At 33.0% G+C, this 18,933-nt stretch overlaps 1 protein-coding gene across 1 annotated transcript in view; it reads right to left on the minus strand.

Annotated features, from left to right (window-relative positions):
* Window positions 1–2,401: 2,401 nt before the first annotated feature.
* The window catches only part of CNTNAP4 (contactin associated protein family member 4), a 175,667-nt gene continuing 159,135 nt past the window's right edge, over window positions 2,402–18,933 (minus strand). The window contains exons 16-22 of the mRNA XM_035309930.1: window positions 18,649–18,819; window positions 12,762–12,980; window positions 10,297–10,536; window positions 8,532–8,756; window positions 6,996–7,129; window positions 5,808–5,895; window positions 2,402–2,473 (exon numbers count right to left, since the gene is read on the minus strand). Of these exons, the coding sequence (XP_035165821.1) occupies window positions 2,409–2,473; window positions 5,808–5,895; window positions 6,996–7,129; window positions 8,532–8,756; window positions 10,297–10,536; window positions 12,762–12,980; window positions 18,649–18,819 (1,142 nt within the window). The 3' untranslated portion in view covers window positions 2,402–2,408. The remainder of the gene's footprint in view (window positions 2,474–5,807; window positions 5,896–6,995; window positions 7,130–8,531; window positions 8,757–10,296; window positions 10,537–12,761; window positions 12,981–18,648; window positions 18,820–18,933) is intronic.

An 18,933-nucleotide genomic window follows, 5' to 3' on the forward strand; every position in this document is an offset into this window, starting at 1 on the left:
CCCCCCCCAATGCACATACAAATACCCATTTGTTATTACACGGCTTTGCTCTCTTCCATTTATTTATTTTTTACATGTGGTTTCTTCGGAACAGACAACATTGGTCTTTACTTTGAAATACCCATCAAAAGAGATTGCTATTTTTCTATGAATGTACATTCCATTATATTGAATTAAATGTTGAACAGCTAATCCTGGAAAGCATTCTGAAGGACATGAAGGCACATGAAGGACAAGAAAATCATCAGGAGTAGTCAGAATGGATTCACCAAGGGGAAGTCATGCTTGACCATCTTGATAAGCTTATATGATGAAATGACCAGCCTGATGGATGACGGGAGACCAGTGGGTATTGTCTACCTGGAGTCAGTGAGGGTTTTGACACTGTGTTGCACAAAATCCTCATAGACAAGCTGTTGATGTGCTTGCAGACGTGCAGACATGAAACTGATTAAAACTGTCTGAATGGCCAGGCCCAGAAGGCAGTGATCAGTGGTACAAGGTTGAGATGGAGGCCAGTAACTATTAGCTTAACCAAGAGTCAGTACTGCGTCCAGTCCTTTTTAACATCTTCATAAATGATTTGGATGGTGGGGTAGAGTGTACCCTCAGCAAATTTGCAGATGACATAAAACAATTTAATGGACATATTAGAGCAAGTCCAGAGGAGGCAGGTAATTGAAGGACTGGAGCACCTCTCCTATGAAGACAGGCTGAGGAAGTAGTGAACAGAAGGCTCTAGGGAGACTTCATTGCAGCCTTTCAGTACCTAAAGGGGGACAACAGGAGAGCAGCCTTAATGGAGGCAGAGGTGGAGATCAGGCTCTTCTCCCAAGCATTCAGTGATAAGACAAAAGAAAATGGCCTTATGTTGTGCCATGGGAGGTTTATTTTTCATATTAGGAAAAAACAAACAAAAACAAACAACAAAACAAAATAATTAAACAAACAACAACAACAACAACAACAAAAAGCACTGAAAGAGTCGTGAAGTATTTGAACAAGATGCCTAGGGAAGTAGTTGAGTCATCATCCCTCGAGGTCTTCAAAAACTGTGTAGATGTAGTGCTTAGTGACATCGTTTAATGGTGAACTTGACAGTGCTAGATTAAATCACAGAATCACACAGAACAGTCTATGTTGGAAGAGACCTCCAAGATCACTGAGTCTGACCTAATGCTAACAAATCTTCCATTAAACCATATCCCTAAACTCTACATCTAAACGTCTTTTCAAGACCTCCAGGGATGGTGACTCAACCACTTCCCTGGGAAGCCTATCCCAGTTACTAACAACCCGTTTAGTAAAGAAGTTCTTCCTAATATCCAAACTAAACCTCCCCTGGTGCAACTTTAGCCCATTCCCCCTCGTCCTGTCACCAGGCACATGGGAGAACAGACCAACCGCCACCTCACTACAGCCTCCTTTTAGGCACCTGTAGAGTGCAATAAGGTCACCCCTGAGCCTCCTCTTCTCCAGGCTAAACAGTCCCAGCTCCCTCAGCCGCTCCTCATAAGACTTGATCTCCAGACCCTTCACCAGCTTTGTAGCCCTTCTCTGGAGTCGCTCAAGCACCTCCATGTCCTTGTAGTGAGGGGCCAAAACTGAACACAGTACTTGAGGTGCGGCCTCACCAGAACTGAGTACAGGGGGACAATCACTTCCCTGGACCTGCTGGCCACGCTGTTTCTTATGCAAGCCAGGATGCTGCAGGCCCCTTGAAGCAGATAAATTTAGACCTCTTTTACAACCTCAATGATTCTATTGATTCTATGATTTTTCTCAGGAAGTGTAGTGATAGGCAAAGGAGTAAGAGTTTTAAATTAAAATGGAAAGATTAGATTAGATGTTAGGAGGAAATTCTTCATTCAGAGGGTGGTGAGGCAGTGGAACAGGTTGACCAGAGAAGTTATGGATGCCCCATCACCAGATGTGTTTAACGTCAAGCTGGATGGTTCTTGGAGCAACCTGGTCTAGTGGAAGGTGTCCCTGCCCATGGTAGGGGATTTGGAATTAGATTATCTTTAAGGTTCACCTTCCAACCGAAGCTATTACACGATCCTATGATAAAAATGGGAGGAGTGGCTGGCTGATACACTGAAATTTCATGCTGCAATTGAGAGGGACCTTGACAGCCTGAAGAAAGATAGGGATCATAGGTCTTATCAATGGCAATTCATAATCAAATAGGGACAGGAAAAGGAGGATGGAACAAGGCTCTTTTCATTGGTGCCCAGTGTCAGGTCAAGCGGCAATCAGCACAAACAGAAACACAGAAGTTTCCTCTGAATATCAGGAACCAGTTCTTTACTGTGCTGGTGAGAGCACTGGCACAACTTGCCTAGTGAGGTTGTGGAGTCCTTGGAGGTATTCAAAAGCCATCTGGACGTGGTCCTGGTCTACTGGCTCTAGGTGGCCTTGCTTGAGCAAGAGTAGTGGACAGGATTACCTAAACCTAAATCATTCCATAATTCTGTGAAATACATTTTAAAGTAAAATTATACAAACTTTTGTATGGGTTTTCATAAAAAATACAACAAATCCTTTAATTTTGTAATGGTCACTGTGGTATTACTCATATCTGAGAATGACCACAATAGAACTCTACATCAAAATATTATCAATTCCTTATCAATTACTTATTAAGCTCAATACCTGAGCTTTTGAAAGGTTTTAAACTTTTTTAATCTAGTAGCATATTTTAGGTAATATACTTTTAAATATATCCTTAAATGTATAATTCACTTCTCCATTCTTTGCGCCTATCTACATAACATTTCTATTCTGGACTGTATGTTGTATAAAAACATCTATTTTTCAAAAGTACTACATTTCCATTCATGTTAGAAGTCCTTTAATTATTTTTCTATACAGAAAACAGATCAGTACACTGTGACTCTTTCAGACAATCACAATCAATAATTTGATTTTTTTTTTTTTTTAAGATCTATAAATGTGATCTTTAAATGTAATTATTTAATAAGTTTTAAACTATCATTCAGTTAATGGAAATATTGAAACAATTATCACTGTATTCATTTTTTTATATACTCAAAATATTTATTCCAGTTCTTTTTGAGTTTGAAATACAACGGTCTTTCTACATTAGCCTATTAAATTACTTACACTTAAGATTTCATGTTCAAATCTCTCTCATTTAATCCCCATGTGCATCTAATTTTCTAAACTAGAATAAGTCAGAAATTATTATTATTATTATTTTTCCTACATGTAATGTAGGTTACATTTGAAACTGGTATCTGTGTGTGCATGAGTCGGTGTGTGAGAGTTAAACTCTCATTACTACTCAGAATAAAGCAGAAAACTGTTTTTGTACACGCTTATTTGTTGATTTACGTTATTTGAATGTAGATAGAAATCAGAGACAGACATACTTACTGCCTCCGACCAATAACATGATGGACAATTTTAGATAATGATTTGCTTGTCAGTAGGAAGGAGACTCTTTGCAAATATATAGCAGTACTTCCTACCTTGGTAGTCAGAAAAGTGTTTCTAGACCTGTTACAATGTCAGAAACATTGATTTACCAAAACTGTTATCTTATTCCCAAGAGTACTGTACAAAAAAAAAAAAAAAAAAAAAAAAAAAAGATATGTGGATCCTGGAGAGACACCTGAGTTACAAAGTAATAAAATTCCTCTAAATTAAACTACAAAAAATGAATCTGCAGAAACACTTCTTAGAACTTGTTTTTCACAATAGCTTTTATATGAAACATGTAAATAGTTCCTGTAATCCTTGAGGAGCAAGTTAAATTCATATATCATCTATACTAATTTGAGATGAAAACTTAATTTCTTCTATGCCATTGTGGTGGTTTTACCGTGCTAGGCAGCTGAACACCACATCCACTCTCTCACTCCACCTCCTCAGATGAGGAGGGGAAGAAGTAAAGGAAAGAACAACTCTCGGGTTGAGATAAGGATAATTTAATTAAAGAGAGAAAAAAAAAAAAAAAACATAGAAAAAAAAAAGGAAATATTATTATTAATTAAACAATTCAACTAAAGGGAAAAAAGGGGAAGGAGAAGAGGGAGGGAGAAAGGGAATAACAAAACAAAACAAGTAAAGGCTATGTGGAAGTGCAGAGGAAAGAAATTACTCTCTACTTCTGCCCCTAAATGAGTGACGCTTGACCACGTCCTTGAAGCAGGGCCTCAACGCACGTAGCCGGTGTTCGGGAGGAGGGCAGACGTTTTCGCAACTAGAGCCCACCCCTCCCCTCTTCTGCCTTTTTCCACCTTTTATTGCTGAGTGTGACATCATATGGTATGGAATATCCCTTTGGTTGGTTTAGGTCAGCTGCCCTGGTGATGTTTCTTTCTCACTTTTTTACCCACCCCCTAGGAGGGTTAGAGAGAGTCCTGATGCTGTGCCAGCACTGCTCAGCAGCTGACACAACACCGATGTGATACCAATGCTCTTCTAGCTACAAGTGCAGAGCGCAGCACTGTATGGGCTGCTGCAGGGAAAGTTAACATCCCAGCCAGACCCAGTACAGTAAGAATATATATCACATATATTCTTAACACTTTAACTTACTTAGAAGGATTTTTAAAGGATGAGAAACCACCATTTTGCAGGCAGTTTACTGTCTAGATGTTCAAGAGACACCAAGGGAGTCACTTAATTTCCAAGTTTTTTTTTTTTTTTTTTTTTTTTAATAAAATTTCGTAACTTCTTATCAAATGTTTTTTATAAAAAATTAAAACACTTGTAGATGATAATTATGACAACATCATGCCTTACAAAATTATAAAAAAAAAATAAGTTATATACATTTAGATATCATCTTTTCAAATAATCCTTATTTTGGCAAACCTATTTATTCAGCCCTTATTCCAGGACAACCTGTAGAAGGAGGAGAATAATTAATATAACTGAAGAATATAGAAAAAGTCATTGTAACCTTAGTACATGGTTGTATCTTGCAAACTACACAGGCTCTGTTTACATATTGCTGAAACAAATCCTGTTATTAGAGGAAGGATGTTCGAATGGATCTTTACTTGATAATAGAATATAACAACACATATATAATGAGAAATTATTTTACAATATTTTTTTTTTTTTACAATTTACAATTATTTTACAATTATTTTACAAGAAAGAAACATAGAATATTCCCCAACTTTTCACTAACACCACATTTACTATTATTAAGTACTATTATTAAGGTTTACCAACGACAGTCATGAAAATAGTAAGATTTTAGGGATTCTAGTTCAAGCTATATTATTTACCTATATTATTTTACCAAATTTACACAACAATTGCAGATAGGTAAGTTCAATTTTGATTATTACTACAGAGGAAAAAAAAAAAAAAAGTTTTAATGAATCTGAACTGGACAAATATCATAGATTAACCTGTTCTTAAAAAGTAACTGCAATAAAATTTTTGTTTGTATTATCTTATCCCTGTTTATATTAAAATTGAATCACAAAATTTTGTATGATTATTAGCATTCAATGGTCTTTGTGTATAATTTGATGATAAATTATTTTTTCCTGAGAGAAAAACAAATAAATAAATTAATAAAAAGCTGTGTTTCATAATGCTTGATTGCAAAAATAGAAGAAATTTAATGGAATGTACTTGTTCATTTTTCAGGAAGTACTTACACAATTATATTTGCACTCCAACAGGACCGAAGTTTCTACCTTGATTGTAACTCAGCATCTAATTAATTCCGAGACAACAAATGTCTTTCAATGCTATTAAGATTTGCCATGGTGACATTTTGATCCATGTTTTAGAAAACCAGGTGGTGTTCCACTTACCCAAAATCTTGCCAAGTATGAGAGACTTGATTGCATTGAATTCTGTGCCTGAAGACAGAATAAATTTCATTCTTTCATTCTGGTTAACCTGCAAAATGGTGCATTGAAGAGCAAAGTAGGATAATGGAAATGACTTTAGTTAAAGTTTGAAAGAAAACAGGTAAGATGTGAGTCTAAATTTAAATAAAATAAAATAATAAAAAAATATATAATAATAAAAAAAAGCTGAGGAAAACCTTTGTTAATTGTATCATATATATATATATATATATATATTTTAAAAAAGACAATTAGCTTTCTCAGCTCACTGATTACAGCTGTGATACTTCTTAGTCCCCCTTAATAAATCAGTATTAATTTAATTTATTTGGATGATTCCTTCTTAGTTATTATTAGAATAAATAAAATTGATAAATACCCAAAACAATTGAAAATGTTATTTTCATTATAAAAAAAAGTCACTCAACATTTATTTCATGTTTAAATATTAAGTATCATACTGTAAATATTCTGCCTGCCAGTATACCTGTAGAATAGCTTGACCTCAAGCTATTCTTGTAGCATTGCATAATTAAGCACTCTCTTCTCTAACCCTAAAACTTGAAACATTCAGGATTTATAAGAATGAATTTAAAAATTGAGTTTTTATTAATGATCTAACGATTCTAAATATTCAAATGATTAATAAGTAAATTAAATATTTCTACTTTATCATCCGCTATACACAAAAATAAAAAAATATTTTTCTTAATAATAATATTCCATTGATGTAAAAAGGATTTGTGAGAAATAGAAAAGTAGGCTTAAGCTATTTTCTAGATATAAAAATAAGTATTGTTGTTTGATTAATAATAATGAATTTAAAAAAAAAAAAAAAGATCCCAATTTAATGACAGCAGTTATCCAACTATGCAAATTTAACCATAAAACAATTCATATAAAACGATGAGGAGAAATTCTTTTTAAAATAGACAAGAAGAAAGCCAAAGAAAATTCCTAAACTAGACTCTTACTGAGTCTGCTAAGCTTTGCTTTATCTCCTTGAGATATTAAAACACAGTTTATTTGGGGGTAAGTGTTCTAACTATTTATTTCATTTTGTTCTGGATTTTATAATATCTCCCCCCCCACCCCCTTTCTTTTTTTTTTTTTTTTTTCTTTTTTTTTTGTCTTTTTTAATTGAATTACCTCTACAAGAAGCATTTCCTCCTCTCTGTCAATCTTCACATGGTGTAGTTGTCCATCAGCCATGCTTTTGAAATTGATGTTGAAGACATCAGGATCTTGATGGCTATCCAGTTTGTACCTTATCTGTAAACTTCCTGCAGATATAGATAGAGTAAATGGTATGGTACAATGGGTACACAACAGGTAGAGTAGATCATATACAATAGCTACCTCTTCACATGTGCATTTGAAGAACAAACCAAATGTTTAATTTATATAAGGAATTAGCTCAAATAAGATAAACTGACTTAAGTGAGAAATGAAAGAAGACAATAGGAAGGGTAACAATTTTGAAAGTAGGATGATATAGCAAAGATAGCTCTAAACTGTGACAAATCTGTGTAATCTGTGAACATGTCATAATGAGTTAAAGGTTTTGCAGTATTTTATTTTATTTTATTTTATTTTATTTTATTTTATTTTATTTTAGTACAGCTCAGAAAGGTCTGGTAGCTTATTTCAATGTGATTTATCAAATAAAACTCTTTACCTTAGCAGTACTATTCTTAAGTAATATTTACACTGTCAGACTGTAAATCTCTGACCAATCAACAGTCAAGAAGGCTACAATCAATCATTTCTATCTCACTTTCCATTTCTTGTTGTTAATTCTTAGTGTAGTCTTTATGCATATCAATAAAGGCTTTTTAACACAAAGGCTCTTGTCAGAGACAAGAGCGATATCAGATGTAGATATACTACAACTTTATACTAGTCCTTTGAAAAGCAAATCCCCATCCAGACCCAGGCCAGTTGTAGAACATGTTCTACTTCACATGATCAGGACTCTATAGTTATTCTATATCCAATTATATGTAAGTTATATATAAAAATATGTAGTTATTCTATATCCATATATATATATCTATATATACACATCTCTCTATATATATCTTTATCTATATATAAGTATATATAGTTATTCTATAACCAATCTATATTCTGTATCTGGAAAAGGGGGTCTTTTTGAGCACAAGGCCAGTATGTTTGCAAACAGTCTTTGACACATCCAAATATTCAAGTTAGCCTTTTTTTTTTTTTTTTTCTGTAATTAAATTTCTTAATTGAAAAAAAATATCTAGGAGCAAAACAAGGAAAGAAATTAGTAGACAAGATGAAAGAATACAAAACAAAGATCCAACTAAGATTTCGTGCTTAGTTTAAACAGAAAAAGTTAAATTCCCATCAACAGATGGGATGTGGATTTTCACCAGATACATTTTGAGTTGCAAATAAATAAATAAAAAAAAAAAATACTACTAAAGGATTTCCAGAAATAATTAATTTTGCCAAAACTATAAAAAGCAGTAAAAGCTGAAGTTACAGTAAGAGGAATTACATTAAGATGGAAAGTATTGCTTTTTACAGCTGAAAAATAAAGATACCATTTAAAGCAACAACAGGACAATGTTTAATTTGTGATTCAGCTCTGGGAATCAGGATGAATTTGAGTTGACAGCTCATTAGTATTTCCAGACAGCCTATCTGAACACTTACCGTTTCTGGTTAGAATGACTGAGAGATACTCCTTGTAGAAGGAACTGACATAAAGAAGTAGGCTTGGTGTTCGTGTTGTTCGGAAGGCAAATGTGATTGTTTCCCTGCTCAGTGTCATGTCAGCATAGAAAGAAGAAGCATGAGAACTGGAATTTTTAGTGAAGGTATAATATTCTTGAAAATTGTATATCACAGAACTTCCAGTTCCAAAATAGGCAGAGATCTCTAAAAAAAAATATATATATATTAAATAAATAAATAAATAAATCAGTTTTTAAATATGATGCAAAAGAGTAAAAACAGGAAAACAAAACAAAGCAAACAAGCAAACAAAACAAAACAAAACAAAAAAATCAAGAACAAGTATTCTTAATTATAGAGATACAATTGAAAGAAATATTAACAATGCTAATACCTAGAATTACAGAGAATAATAAGACATCCTGTGTTAGACCAAAACCACAATAAGCATGTGTCTTAAATATCTGTTGCATGAAGATGTGCTTCTTTTTGTCTGGTTTTGAACATGCTTCTGGCTTTCTGTTTTTTTTTTTTTTTTTTTTTTTTTCTTTTTATTTATGTCCCAAAGTCCATGTGTTTTCTCTCCTAAGTACATTGCACATACAGAGAAATTGGTGCAGGAGTTTAAATCCTAACACATTGACTAAACTTGTCTATGCCTTAAAAGGGTGTGGGAGAAGACATAAAGGCCCTCTGTGTCTCCATAATATCTCACAGCAGCTTCCTATTAAAATAACACTTAGACTATACCATTACCACAGACTTCAGAAAATAAATAAAGAAATATATAAATAAAAATCTGTAAATTACTGTAATGTGGCATTTTATTTTTGTAAGAGAGAGATTAAAATTATTAAAGGTCACCCCACATTTTCAGCAACAGGACATACTCAATCATGTGAAGAATAAGCTTGGAGTGTGACCATTCTTCTTCTATTTTCTGGGAAGTAGGAAGACATCATGAGAATGAATGGAAGACACTCAGTAGCATTAGTTCCACAGGGGATATGGATATGGAGGGACTTCACAAGAGTCTTTTATTTTTTTGGTGGCAGTAGTGGCTGGGTAGATGTAATGCTCATTAATTTAGAGGAACCTGGAGTGATGGCATTTAAGCCAGCAAGTACTTTGCAGAATACATGGAGGAAGAAAGCCATTTTTAACTAATTAGAATGATTTGAAAATATTGAATTTCTAAATGAACTTCTATTCTTAAAATTCAAACTCACTGTTTATCATCCACTACTATAACACCATTAGTGAAGAACTCAATTCAAATGGATGAAAAGATGGGTTCACTCCTTTTTCCCCATAATCTCACTTTCCTCTTGAAGTTAAAAAATAATAATAATAAAAAAAAAATACATTACTTCTTGCTTTGTTTTCCAAATTTAATCATAGCTTTAGTCCTAGTTAATCCTTAAGACTTGACAGACAGATATCCAAATGTTTATATATATCATCTCTAGCTGTAGTATAATACTAAAATATGAAAGCTGCTACATAACATTAAAGAAAACATAGTGACTCTCTCACATACTGTTTTGAACAGTAGATGTTGAGTAAACCTCTGGAAGATCATTTTTATAAAACTAGTTACACATACTGAGCAAATTAAACTGAATGTCTCTCTACACTAGGTGAAACAAATGATTTGTAACCATTGAGACATATCCTTAAAGAACTTATTCTGGACTGCATGCTCTTACTTGCAATAACTGATGAAGCTAAAACACATGCTTGCCTTTCTTACAGAATGGCCCAGCATAGGCAGAGAAACTGCAGTCACAAGAGAATCCACTGTATTTCTCTCTGCATTTTCCACCATTGTGACACAGGTTACCATAGCTACTACAATGTCCAGGACATCCTGGTTCAACTCCTGGTGTTATCTTCGCTCTCTCTTCCAGGTTAAGGGCCATTCCATTTAACTGTAATGAACGAATACATCCCAAAAATCCTTTCTGTCTAGATGCTGTCCCACCTGAAATAAATTCATATGAGCTTTTAAAAATAAAAAAGAAGCAATGTGTAAAAACATCTCTATATTTTACAGCCCCTGAACAGTCTATGATGAATTTCCCATGTATATGCTTATGCATGTGAAAATATTTATAAATAGTTTTAAAAGCATATCTAGTTTCTTTTTTTCTCAAGTAATTACAGTGAACTCCTGAAGCTTTTAATGGGAAAAAAAAAGAAAAGATTTTGCACAGTAAGATACCAAGCAATGATGCATACTGTTATTAATTCACAATGGAGTAACATCCATAAATTAGGTTTTGTTGTTTGTTTGCTTGTTTTTAAAAGAAGAGAAGGGGAGAGAAAGGGAGAGAAGGGAAGAGAAGCAAAAGGAAAAATTAAGGAATACAGAAAAATGAATAATAATAAATAAAAAAGTAAAGGAGAAAGGGTTAAGGGAGGGTGAGGAAGAGTAAAGTTTTACATTTTCAAGATTCTGCTGACTGCTCAATTGTTCTACATTTCTGTCTGTCTGTCTCATGGTATGGATCACGATATCCTAGAGTTCATGTCTGGGATTGCATATTTTGTCCTGTGGTGGAACCCGTGTCCAATCTTGAATTTATTCCTTTCTCTACTGAGTGAGAAGGTGGTCAGTCCTGACTATGAAACATATTCTGTAAATGAATAGGACAATCCAGAAGGTAATAATAATTGTTCCTTCATTTATTATGACTGTTCATTTTAAGACACTTCCTGATGGCCAATGTTTTGTTCATTGTGATTGCTTAGCAAGGTGTGCAATACACACAATATTTTTTCTCCTAAACTATGTTACAAAATTTACTATGATATCTCCTGTTTTAGTTGTTGTTGCTGTCTTTTTTTTTTTTTTTTATCTTTTACAAAGAAAAACAGAAAACACTTCACAATATACAAGGTTTCCAACCATAATCCCCATGAATTTCCAGACAAGTGTTGACTAAAAGCTTCCACAAAAAAAATACCAGAAGCAGCAGAATAGAATCACTATTTCAGTGCAAACTATTCATCTGAACACCATCTGAAGAAAACAAGCTAGACAAAATTTTAAATTGACACCTCCATATAAGACAAATTTGACAAGTCAGCCTATATATATATATATATATATATAATTTATTTATTATTCATTTGTTAAAAAAGGGTCACCTTATTCAGAAGTCAATTATTTGATATAATTTTCTGGGAAGTGTTACTCTTTTCAGGTTAGCACAGTTTCAGATCATTTGGAAGAAGGATTAGATCAACTCACTGTCATTATCATTAGAGAACAGCTTAGACTTGATATTGACATTAAAAAATTGTGGAATTTCAATTTTGCTTCACACATCAGATTGCATAAATTCAAACTGATCTACTTTCAACTTTTCCTAAAGATACAGTTTATTTAGTAACACCAGGCCCCTTAATTTCCCTCTTCCCTAAGATGTAGCAAATGAAAAATAAGTTCATTTAATATAATGTGTCTTACAACAGATCTAGACAAAAAGCTTTGCAAAGGTAGGACAGGCTTTACATGTTTCTAGAACGTACAGCATAAAAGTACACCAAAAACGTAGAAATAAAAAATGAAGATTTTTATATATTAAGTTCATAAAGGTTACAGTAAGAACACTACCTTGTCCATAACATATAGCTCTAAATAATGCTATTTAAGAACTACGTAGACATGAATTGATTTTTGTTATCTTAATTCTGCTTTTCCTGTAGTTTACCTAAGTACATTAATGCCAAATTTGCTGAAGTATAAAGCCATAAATATTTCTTTGAATCTTTCATGGTTTAGACAGAACTGACCATAGATGTGGATTTGTCTTGGTTGTGTGAGGTCAAAGAATAATCCCTTTATCCCATTTGTCATACTAAGTAAACACAGTCTGAAAATTCTATTAAATTTATTAGAAAAAGGCAGAAGAGTAGATCCTTTAGTTGTTCTCCAAACAAACCTCAAAAAAAAAAAAAAAAAAAAAAAAGTTGAAAGCTTATCCAATAATAACGATAGGATGAAGCACTGAATTTCTATTTTTAAAATAGAGCTAAATCTCCTTGGATTTTACACCAGGGCTCTCATTTTACCATACAAGCTGTCTTCGAAAGACCCAGTTGCTATCTCTTTTTTTTTTTTTTTTTTTTTTTTTTTCCTTTCACATTTCCTTGATGATAATTAGAAAAGGTTAGAAAAGATTCTGTAAAATGAGTGCCTACCTACAAAAAGTTGGCTGTTGAGTTGCAACCGAATATGCCCATCAGGTGGAGCAGCATGAAACTTTTGAGGAAGCTGGTCTACTTGTAAGGATGCCTCTTTGATGTTTCGTTCAGCCTTGACATAATGCCACTGGTTGTCATTTAAGGAAGTGAGTGACTGCACTGTAACTTCACTAGGTCCATTTCCAACATCAAATGAAAAAATCACTTCAGATGGGGCTAGAAAAAGGACATCAATATTTAAATAATTGCTTAAATTATTCCATAGTTATTTAGGTCATACAACCATTAAACTGCAGAAAAAGCTATTCTCAGGCCTAGTCTAATATTTCCTCTGGCTATGACAGGATAAGATAATTTTGGGGAGGAAAAGTAGACTTTAGGAGTCCTACTTACAAAGTCTTTTTTCACACTGTGAACAATGAAATCTTTCTTCACAATGAGAACAATTATTTATCAACGAAGTCAAACTGGCTGCACCCCCTAGTGAGTATAGACATCAAGAAACAGTGAAATGTACGAGATTTCTTATTTTTCATTTTGGATAAAAAAGATATATCCTATTTATATGTTAATTGATTACCATTGTTAGCTAATTTTCAGCCACCACAACTAAAATTCAAACACGTTCTATTTATTCACACAACTTAAAAAAATACCAGAGTACAAATTTTGATCTAAAAAGTAGCACTGGCTAATACGAAATATCTGTCCTAACACAGATGCAAATCATTTTCAAAATCAGTAACACAACTTTTTGAAAAGAACAAATTGATTCCAATGTATGTACCATGTTTTGATTTCTTGCAAGATTTTCAAACTTCTCTGTCTAAAATATCCATAGAGGTTGTTACAATATCACAACTAAAATAAATAAATAAAAGTCAAAACTGATGACTGTCAAGAATTTTCACTATTCTGCAATAGTGCAGAATGAAATATATGATGACCTAATGTTAGGTTTGGAAGGGACCTTTAAAGACCATCTAGTCCACCCCGTCTGCCCTGGGTAAGGACATCTTTCATTAGGTGATGGTGCTCAAAGCCCTGTCTTATACAACTTTGCAGTCTTCCATTGTTGAGTCATCCACAACTTCTCTGGGGAAAATATTCTGTTGTCTCACCAACATCATGAAAAAATTTCATCCTGATATCCAATCTAAATCTACCTTCTTTCAGTCTAAAGCCATTGCTCCTTGCCCTACCACTACAGGCTCTGCTAAAAGGCCTTTCTCCATTTTTATTATAAACCTTGTTTATATATTGAGAGGTCTCAATAAAGTCTTGTATTTATTTTTTTTTAATGTAAACATATTCACACAATATGCTACAATTTATATGTTGAAGTCAACTGAGTCATTCCCTAAGCTACATTTGCATGATATTTTGCCTAGAAAAGCGTAGCTGCATCTTTGTTGTTCAGATGGGGAATATGCTAGAAATCAAAAATCTGAAAGTTGTAAGCTACTCAATTAACATACTAAAGGATAAACACATATGAAGAGTAATCCCCAAACACAAGACCACCAGCATTTAAAATTATTACTTCAACAAAAAACTAGAGGATTGAGAAGTCTCCATTAATTGGAACCATTAAAGTTTCCAATTTATGTCACTGGACTTTGAGAGAAAAGCAAGGTGGTTAGAAGTGATCAGAGAACATGACAGACCTTCAAACACGTTATGAGACATGAATTTACAGAATAATACATTTTTTTTTATTTTTTTTTTTTTTTAAATCACAGTGAAATAGTGAAATACTTGTATTTTCTTTTCACTTTTAAAAGATCCATTAGACATTTTACAACATTTAGATCCTCTTTGGCCAATCTTTAGACTGAGTAATGCCATATGCTTGTTATCCCTTAAGCCCCAAAGCTGACTGTTATGAAGTGTTTTTCCATAACAGTTGAATCTGAGTGAGAAAATACACACAACATTTGATTTCCCAAATAAAATAAGACATAATGTGCAGTTGAGTTTTAAACAGAACTTCTTTTGTAGTTAAGTGATCTCTTCTGCTTAAAAATCAATAGTGTTCTATACAATAATAAGAAATAATGGTTGCCTAAATCTTGTTGTGAATTTTTGGATAAATTTGTTTCATTTGGACAAAGTTGAGAGCTCAGTCTCCCTGTACTGAGGGATTAAAGAATTAAAAAAAAAAAAAAAAAAAATCATAGTAGGAGAACAAAAGCAACAGAAACTCCATGTGACCAGGTAAAGAGAATTTCTGCTGAATGTTACCTTCTGTATGGAGGTCTTTGTAATCCTCCGGTACTGTTGGAGGGAAGCCTGAAAACACAAATTCTGCTTTGAACTCACTGAATGTGCCTATTAAATAGCATATCAGAATGATAGATCTGATAAATAATGTGACTGATTAGATTTTAAAGGTAAGAAAACACGTAGTATAGCTTTTGAAATAACCAATGAGTTAATGAATTATGTTATTAACACTAAAGATTAATGTATTATTGAAAAACAGAATCAGTCCCAGAAGTTCCAAAGATGGGTTTTTAAAGAGCTATGACGACCCTACTAGCATCTGGTGGACTGTCTGAAGACGGAGCAGAATATGTCAGAAAAAGAGATACATATCATCAGTTTATATTTTATATTTAAAGCAACTCTGGTCAGAACAACAGCACTGCAAGTTTAGAAGAAATTTGGCATTTATGAGCCCAGTGGTCAAACTACCTGTGGAAGGTGTGCCACAGGATGTAGAGAGATGCTGACTGAGTTCTGAAATTTGTCCTCTTGTGATGAAAGACCAGGGCAAAGAGCATTTTCATCATTTTCTTGGTAGCATGAGAAAGCTCTGCTCTAGAGCATAGCTCTTTTAATGAAAAAAATACCTTGTGGTCCTTACCTACCTTGGTGTTAGACAAAAAAATTCCAGACATTGCAGGGACTCTTGAAGCTAATGAATTCAAACATAGGCAAAGCACAGGTACAGACTGGCAAAGTGGAGTGGAAGATGCAGTTGATAGTGATCATGGAGTGTGATCAGTGGCTAGCTGTAGCTAAAACGACTAACAGAAAGCACAGCCAACAAGAACCATTTAGAGTTCCAGGACATATACATTATATGTAGTGATTACCATGTAATATGCTACAGAATACAATAATTAAGTACTTTCCCTAGAGAAGAAAATAGGAATCCACTCATCCTGGACAATAGGTAGTGAATTTGGGCAGAAGGGGGCCTATCACAGCTTCATATTCAGAACTCTTAGAACTATTTCCAATAGTTCTTTCCTCAAAAGGCCCTCTAAAATACTATGTAATTGTGCTCCCAATCCTACTTTAAATTTCTGTTTATCTTTTTGTATTTCATTGGAAAACTGTATTTAATTTGGATATAATCCTTCAGTGAGCACTCAGACAGTATAAAATAGTAACTTACACTTCTGGCTAGAAGATATAATTTGCAGTCATGTAACTGTTTAATACAGTGTGCTATGAAAACTCTCAGAGTTGAATTGGCCTTGTGGCTTTCAGTCTGCAGAACATTACAGTAACTCAGACAAAAACTCAAAGCCTCGAGGATTTATTTTATTTTTATATTTGCTTATAATAAATAAATAATAAATAAATAATCATATCTTGTCTAATATTATTTAGTTTTCTGTGTTTAAAATATGATTAGGATAAATAACTATATTTTTGCAATAGCTTTTTATGTTGTGTATGCACCACAGTGTTTATAGATGTTCATAAAACCAAACAGCTCTAAACTTCACCTTTCCTATTAAGTTTCTTGATCTGGCACTTTTGCTTTGGTAAAATTAGGCTTACTTGTATACAGACCATTACATCATAAATAAAAATATTGGATATAAAGTTTGAGAACAATCAAAAAATAAAATGGTGAGAAAAGCATGTGTTAGCAAGTACAGTATGCCAAATATTAATCCCATAATGAATTTTAAATATTTTCTAACATCTTCATCTTAAACATGGCACCTGACATTTTCATTATTGTTATTTATTATTACCTGAATCAAAGACATTGATTTATGTAGAAGTATAAATAGCATATGAAGTGTAGGTTGTTGATTTACATTCAAATCTACTGAAAATGAGTATATAATGAAATTTAAATGATATTATACAATATGATATGTTCAAGGTGATTAATGTGTTTGTTTGTTTTTTAAGGTAGTTGTGATAAGAGAATATATTATAAATTACTGAACAATATTACTCTTAGTACAAATACACAATTCTGGCTCCAGAACAAACAATCATACCTATCAAAAAATAATAAGTATACCCATTCAACAATTCATGACATTTTCTGGAAGTGAAGAAATATCTGAATTTGTCCATGTAATAATGGACAAATTCAGCCTTTCACTTTCTCTTATGCCTTGTTAGTCACAAGTCATACAGAAAAAAATAAGTATACAAGTATACTTATATACAAGTATATAAGTTTGTGCAACTGAAGGATGCGCATGAATGAATGGGACCAGTGACATGAGCTTGTCTGCATATCATGGAGAACCATAGTAATGGTCTTCTGCCAACTGCATGGATGAATTTAGTTCTCAGAAATATTCCTGTAATGTTTCAGTAATTTAATTGTTTATTTTGAGACAGGAAAACATTTCCCATGCAAGAATATTATCATTGTTTCAGAGAAGTGGTGACCTAGTCGCTTCAGATTGCTTCACTGAAGTGGTGACCTAACACATTTGCTATACTCCATGACACCAAGGTTATTATGCTACTGTATTTTCACCTATTCACAAAATTTTAACAGAAAGCATTCCACACTCCTGATAAACCTGGTAAAGACATTATTGAAAACAGAGTATCTTTTGAATACAGCCTGAGACAACGAAAAACAAATTGAGAAAGCATTATACACAATATTCCATAATTTAACTGTGAACAAAATAACACAGTAGGCGTTATTCTGTTTGTTTCAATAATGTAAAACATTATAGTTGGTATATATATATATATATATATATATATATATATATATAATAAAGATGCTTTGTTTCTGAAATTATATTTTGTATAAAATATTATGTATATATTTGTATATCTATACTCTTCACCAGAAAATTATCAAGGGTGATAACACCTTGAATCTCTAAAAATGAGGAAATGTCCAATGTCAAGATATGAACTTTTAGAAAGAACTCTCAGAAGCACCTGCCAACTATAAAACTTTTAAAATGATCTGTCATTTCAAATAAATCCAAAAGATTTTGAAACAATAATTATTCCTTTTAAATATTCTCCCTTTTAGTAATGATCAATATAAGACTAAGAAAACATTGAGCCAACTAAGGTAAATCCTACATGAGTCATGTTACTGAATTCAATTGCAATACAATTTAATTTTCTCTTGAAAAAAATAATAATGATAAAAAAAAATCAATGTGCTAAAATCTAAGATTTTAGATAGGTATGAAGGAAATACAATAAAAAGATTAGTGATATTGAATATGGGAAAAATATAACAAAGTTAGGGTACTATGCTGTAGATGGTCTGACTCACATATTGTGATTATGAATGAATCTTGCAACAGCCACACATAGTGCCTGTCCGTGAGGGGTGTAGCCTGTGAACGAAGGAGGAACTGATTGAGCAGTAAGAGTCTGATTGCTGAGATTAAGAATGCTCTGGGGCTGAAATTATCTTTGAATGCATATTTGTATAATTAAATCTAATTGCAGTGCTGGGATTTTGGGGAGAATCATAAAGCTACCAAAGTAATAACTGTAATAAAAATAGATAATATATTTTAAAATATTCCTCTTATTAGTTAACTCTAATATAGTCCCACTGAAAGTTAAAATAATAATAGTAATATTAATGATATTAATGTTAATAATAATAATACAATGCAGTGGTGCTACTTACAGTATAACTCTATCCTTATGAAGTCTTGAATTCCCAGATTTTCTAAAAACACTCCTGAGGAAGCAGTAGTTTTAAAGAAAAATGATACGTCTGCAGTGAGTTCTCCATGGAGAGTGGGGAAATGCAGGTAAGATGTCTCTGTGTTGAACGATGCTGAATTCCAAAATGCTCCTGTTTGTCAAAATACAAGTTTAAGTGATAAATACAATGTTGTCTAATATTGCCAGTATAAGTTGTGTAACAATTTAAGCAAAAGAAAGAGCCTAAGTCTACAAAGGATTTTCA

Source organism: Oxyura jamaicensis, chromosome Z (genome assembly GCF_011077185.1).
Source record: "Oxyura jamaicensis isolate SHBP4307 breed ruddy duck chromosome Z, BPBGC_Ojam_1.0, whole genome shotgun sequence".
NCBI classification, from domain to species: domain Eukaryota; kingdom Metazoa; phylum Chordata; class Aves; order Anseriformes; family Anatidae; genus Oxyura; species Oxyura jamaicensis.